Below are 6,467 nucleotides of genomic sequence, written 5' to 3' on the forward strand. Positions count from 1 at the left end.
TGCAGGGCATAAATACACCATAATTCCATCTAAAAAAAATCAATGTTTAGTGTGGAGCATCCGAGCATGCACAAGAGATTTATGTTTACAGAAATTTCTTACAGTTTATCTATATAATTCTTACGCATGTATTTATACAAAGAGCACAGCATTAAATAATTTCAAGAAAGGGTGCCTTCTACTACCTCCGTTCCTAAATATAAGTCTTTTTAGCGCGAGCGACAATGAGCGGCTCCTGGTCTCGGATAGAGCCGCTCATGCATGTAGGAGTAGTTGGTTTCTCGAACTTGCACTACATTTGCGTCCAAAAATACAAATGAATTTGGGGTCAATGTGCAAAAAAAAATTATACTTGCACTACATTTGCGGCAAAAAACATACACAATTCTAATACTAGTATATGTTAAAAAACAGTTTGTTCCTCAAACAAATCTAGTGGTGCTCAAGCAGAGATAGCTGAAAAGATCAACCAATCAGAGTCACTACAAGGCACAAACATCGGTTCTCCCTGTAGCTCCATTCCTGCACTTCTGCCCCTACTAGTACGTCCTGGCAACACCATCTTGAGGATTAATTTAAATTCCCAATGCATCCCATTTCTCAAGTATTTTCTCCGTGCAAGCACAATCCATCCATCCATACATCGATGCTGCTCAAGTACTACTTCTCATCCTCATGTCCCTACTTCCAGAAAGGTGGTGGAGTGGACAAGTTTGCACGGGCCTAAAGTGCAAGTTCGAGCTGAAAGATGTTACGAGTGGGTCGATTTGGAGAGAAAACTCATCTATGTATTCCCTCCGTTCCAAAATATAAGTCTTTTTAGATATTCCACTACAAACAACATACGCATGTATATTGACATATTTTAGAGTGTAGATTCACTCATTATGCTCCGTATGTAGTCCGTAGTGAAATATCTAAAAAGACTTATATTTAGGAACGGAGGGAATATCTCCATTTATGGACTTGTAGCAGGAGACAAAAAACAAAATACTGCTTCACTAGTTTTGGATGGAGGGAGTAGTAATTAATGTTTCACCAACGTGTTGAGAGGATTAGTAATTACTCCCTCCATTCCTAAGTATAGGCGCTCATTCGATTTGGAGGAAACAAAAACGTAGGAATTAGGAGTAGTAAAGTCTTAAGTAGTAAAGTCTTTTCTAAAATATTTTAATATGGACTACATACGTAGTAAAATGAATAAATTTAAATTCTAAAATATGTCTATATACATCCGTATGTGGTCCTTATTATAAAATCTTTAAAAGAACTTATATTTAGAAACAGACATAACATAAAAGGCCCACTCTCTGCCTTCCTCTTACATCGTGGATGTATGGGTGTCGGGACGTGGCAACGACAAGGGAAGGTGTACCTACCTTTTTTAGCACATGTGCGAGGATCTGACACGAGGCACTTTCCATATCCGTCGGCCGCGAGATCAGCCCGCATAGCGTGCGGGCGCTCCGTAGCAGCGTCCAAAAACTAAACATGCGCTACATTTATACAATACAAATCTGGTGGTGCTCAAGCAGAGATATCCGAAAAGATGAACCAGCATTTCACTAAAAATCTAAGTCACTGGTATAAGGCAGAAACGTATTGCCAAGATCAAACTCTAGAAGTGGCAACATTCATGCACTGGCCATCATGGCCATCTCTCTTCAACCATCGCGATGCCACGACGAGACCATCCCGAGGATTAACTTAAATTCCCGATGCATCCCATTTCTCAAGTATTTTCTCCGTGCAAGCACCATCCATACATACATCGATGCTGCTCAAGTACTACTTCTCATCCTCATGTTCCTACTTCCACCTTTACAAACCAGAAAGGTGGTGGAGTGTAGAAGTTTGCACGGGCCTAAAGTGCAAGTTCGAGCTGAAAGATGTTACGAGTGGGTCGATTTGGAGAAAAAAAAACTCATCTCTGTATCTCTATTTATAAACTTGTAGGAGTAGTAGTTAGCAGGAGACAAAAGAAATATTACTACTTCACTAGTTTGGGATGGAGGGAGTAGCAATTAATGTTTCACCAACGTGTTGAGAGGATTAGTAACTACTATGTAATAGTTGGACCTAACATAAAAGGTCCACTCTCCGACTTCCTCTTACATAGCTCACTCACTATCGGGCTTATCATCTCTCTCGCTCCTATTTTTTTGCGAAAGCTAGCTCTCTCTCTCTCTCTCCTGTTGTGAGTTCAATGGGGAAACATGCTTTTGCAGGTCGTACAAACCCACTCCATGATGTTTGACTAGTGGTTGGGGTGCACCCCTGATGCGTCGCTTGAGTCGGTTCTTCTGCGATGCGAGGCAGGTGGAGCGCTCTTTCTATTGCTTTTGCTGTCGATGCTAGCATGTAGATGTCACACTTACACACCCAGGTAATACAGGTGGACGCTGAATTGGCTGGCACCAAATTCAGCTCTGAATCGTAAGTACATGAAGAACATAACCTACTACCAGAACATAAGCAATCAATAATCTAAGTACAGAATTAGTCTAGGATGATAAGAGTTATGTGCCGACAACGACGACGGTTTGCGCTCTTAATTTGGGTGTTGCTTTGTATATAAAGCGGACCAAAAGTCGTTGGAGATAAGAGTTATGGAGCTGTTAACTTATTGTTGGCATAATTACAGTGCACATGAACATTTTGTACATACCTTCGTGGCTAAAACTGCACTCGAAGCATTTGGTTGAAGACCAATATCCTACAGTACTACAAACTTCATAATTTCAAAAATGCAAGTGCATGCAAATAGAAAACACGGCATGATAACAATTTTCCTCTCCGCGGGGCAGGATCTTGCGCTCTGTGGCCCGTCCCGTGTGGCCGCCTCTGTTTTTAGCGCCAGCGAAAGCGAGCAGCTCCTGGTCTCGGATAGAGCCGCTCATGCATGTAGGAGTTGGTCTCTCAAACTTGCACTGCATTTGCGTCCCAAAATACACATGAGTTTGGGATCAATGTGAACAAAATTAAACCAGGACTACATTTGCGTCCAAAAACATACACAATTCTAGTAGTAGTATATGTTAAAAAACAGTTGGTTTCTCAAACAAATCTGGTGGTACTAAAGCAGAGATAGCCCAAGAGATCAACCAGCAGTCCCCTAAAAATCGGAGTCACCACGAGGCAGAAACAACCGTTCTCCTCGTAGCTCCATTCTTGCACTTCCGCCGCTTCTGGTACATCTTGCCAACATCGAACTCTACAAGTGGCAATACTCATGCACCGGCCATCATGGCTATCTCTCTTGAACCATCGCAGTGCCACGAAGCGATCAACTTGACGATTAACTTAAATTCCCTATACATCCCATTTCTTAAGTATTTTTTTAAGAATGCAAGCAAGATCCATACATATACATCGATGCTGCTCAGGTACTTCTCATCCTCATGTTCCTGTTTCCACTTCCAAACTAAAAAGGTGGCGGAGTGGACAAGTTTGCACGGGCCTAAAGTGCAAGCTCGAGCTGAAAGATGCTACGAGTGGGTCAATTTGGAGAGAAAACTCATCTCTGTATCTTCATTTATAGACTTGTAGGAGTAGTTAGCAGGAGACAAAAAATACTATATTTCTTTACGGAGGAAGTACTTCACTAGTTTTGGATGGAGGGAGTAGTAATTGATGTTTCACCAACGTGTTGAGAGGATCAGTAACTATGTAATAGTTGGACCTAATGTAAACATCGCTCACTCACTATCGGGCTTATCATCTCTCTCGCTCCTCTTTCTTCTTGGCAAAAGCTCTCTCTCTCTCTCTCTCTCTCTCTCTCTCTCTCTCTCTCCCCCCTGTTGTGAGTTCAACTCGCAAACATGCTTTGTAGGTCGTACAACCCGCTCCTTGATGTTTGACTAGTGGTTGGGGCGCACCCCTGGTGCACCGTCTGAGTCGGTTCTTCTACAGTGCTAGGTAGGTGAGCGCTCTTTCTACTGCTTTTGCTACCGATGCCAGCATGTAGATGTCACACATGCACACCCCAGGTGATACAGGTGGGCACTGAATTGGCTGGCACCAAATTCAGCTCTGAATCGTAAGTATGTGAAGAACATAACTTACTACCAGAACATAAGCATTCAATAATCTAATTACAGAAATTAGTCTAAGATGATAAGAGTTATGCGCCGGCAACGACGATGTTTTGCGCCGGTGTGGACTCGGCAACGACGACGTTTTGCGCCGTATTCCCTTTTGGGGGGCGTTGTCATGGAGCTTAGGTGTGCTAGGTCATAGCGTGGGGCTTTGTTGTTGGTAGCGTAGTCGTGTGCGCTCTACGTGTGCCGGTTATCTTAGGATCAACTTTCTAAAAGGGCTACCTCACCATCTTGTATTGTTCGGCAAGGGCGGAGCCAGGATTTGAGCATGAGAAGGGCGAAGAATACATTAGTCATATCTAAAAAAACAGAAAATAGTTGCGGCACTAAACCTTAATATGGCGCTTGGCGCGACCCAATTTTTACTGTGCGATCGGCCTAGCTGTTGAGGTGTGCATGCCGAAGACAACATGTTGCCACTTTGGCTCACATGCAGTGCATGTCGTGCATTCGGCCCGCCTCGGCAAAGCATGGTACAAAATTTGAAAATACCACCGAAATCAAATAATTCGGGACGTCGGATGAAAAACCTTTAGAATAATTTTACCTCTATAATTGCCAACTAAATCAAACAAAACTATGAGAAAAATATCAAATAGTTTGAAAATTATACACCATGGTATACTAACTAATTAGACCTTGTATGTAGTGCTCCAATTAATCAAGACTAGTAGATTGATATCCAGATGAAATAAGACTTCTATGTATAGGAGTTACCTTTAGATTGGCGTGCTCAAGGACCAAAAGCGGGTTAGAGTATTTGATTAAATATGATCATCGGGGGACTCCAATGGACAATACTTCGGCAAGATTAAAACAGGAAAGCTGGATAGCACCGCGGCAGTATCCTGGTCTGCTTGCGGCTGCCGTGGCGGCAAGGAGAGGCGCAGCGGCGGAATCAATCGATCGATTAGGCTGGTCATAGTGGAGAGTAACTTATACTAGTGTCATGTATATGACACTAGTCTAAGGGGGTGTTTGTTTCGAGGGACTTTTTTGTGTAGGGACTAGAAAAAATCCCTCTTAGAGACTTTTTTACCAAACGGGAGGGACTTTTTAGGGACTAAACTAGACATTTGAGACTAAATGAAGAAGACTCTCAAGGAGAGTCTTTTTTGGGACTTTTTGAGACTTTTCCAACAATGCCCCTCCATGCATCCATTGGCCCGCCACCTCATGGTGTTGTTTGATTGTTATTTTTCTATATACTAGGGGCAACATGGTCATTTAATAACCTCTAGGAAGGGACTAGGGACTTTTTAGTCTCTGGAAACAAACAGGGAGAGGCTTTTTAGAGACTAGAGACTTTTTAGTTGGGACTAGAAAAAGTCCTAGGACTTATGAACCAAACAGGGCCTAAGTTACTACCTTCATAGTGCAAAGTAACATAGTAGTAGTGTCATAGATGACTTCATTTATTAGCTTGTAGACTCATCTTGTCTTGGGAAGCACTATGTTACAGTAACATATTATGTTACCACTTCTTATTAACTACGTAGCACATAAGCAAAATTTTCTTGGAGTGCGATATGTTACTAGCTAAGTTACTCCCACTATGACTAGCCTTAGCATCTAGGTTAGTGGTAATTAGCGTCTAGGTTACGCAGAACGGGCTTTCTAGGCTTACACGAGACCATAATGAGCTATTTTTGGGCTGGGTGTACCCCCCCCCCCCCCTCCCGCTGTCTCCGCCCCTGTCGTTCGGCCCTGTAGGGTGTTGCTTTATATATAAAGTGGGACGAAAACCTGTTTCGAGATAAGAGTTATGGAGATGTTATCTTATTGTTGGCATAGTTACAGTGTACATGAACATGTTGTACATGCCTTCGTGGCTAAAACTGCACTTGAAGCATTTGGTTGAAGACCAATATCCTACAGTACTACAAACTTCATAATTTCGAAAATGCAAGTGCATGCAAATAGAAAACATGGCATGGCAACAAAGTTCTATGGCCAACCCTTGTTGGCACCTTTGAAGATATTATGATCCTCCTGAAAGTCAAGGAACTCTAAATAGCAGACATGAGCACACGGACCAAAGGCAGTATACTTGAAGATTCTTGCCGAAAGATATGATCCAATTTGGGAACCACACATGTAGCGTCTAAAAGGCATGCATAACATCATCATCAGTCACACCCGAAATAAGATGACACGTCGAGCAATGAAAACCTCTTGTATTAGTAAATGGAATAATTTGCACACTCAGAAATGATATATGAGATCACAATTTCTGTACACAATCTGTTCATCTGGAGCAAGTAAATTAGGCACATAAATGCTACATCAGAATTAATAATTCACCAATGGCTATGCAAACATAGTTATAGCAAGAAAAAATTAGCCACAAAGTAAACTACTACATGT

At 42.1% G+C, this 6,467-nt stretch overlaps 1 protein-coding gene across 1 annotated transcript; it reads right to left on the reverse strand.

The window, feature by feature from the left end:
• Window positions 1-2,618: 2,618 nt before the first annotated feature.
• Window positions 2,619-6,230, reverse strand: LOC109785952 (uncharacterized). Its single transcript, XM_020344540.1, has 2 exons — window positions 6,059-6,230; window positions 2,619-2,731 (listed from the first exon to the last, which is right to left on the reverse strand). The coding sequence occupies exons 1-2, from the start codon at window positions 6,228-6,230 to the stop codon at window positions 2,619-2,621; spliced, it is 285 nt and encodes a 94-aa protein (XP_020200129.1).
• Between the last annotated feature and the right edge of the window lie 237 nt (window positions 6,231-6,467).

The sequence above is a fragment of the Aegilops tauschii genome, chromosome 1 (assembly GCF_002575655.3).
Source record: "Aegilops tauschii subsp. strangulata cultivar AL8/78 chromosome 1, Aet v6.0, whole genome shotgun sequence".
Taxonomy (NCBI): Eukaryota; Viridiplantae; Streptophyta; class Magnoliopsida; order Poales; family Poaceae; genus Aegilops; species Aegilops tauschii.

Bases quoted from the DNA above. Each gene is read 5' to 3' on its own strand.
- LOC109785952 (XM_020344540.1), bottom strand. From the start codon at position 6,230: ATGATGATGTTATGCATGCCTTTTAGACGCTACATGTGTGGTTCCCAA. The intron at 2,732-6,058 runs GTTGGCCATAGA...GAAATTATGAAG, and splicing joins CTTCAAAGGTGCCAACAAGG to TTTGTAGTACTGTAGGATAT.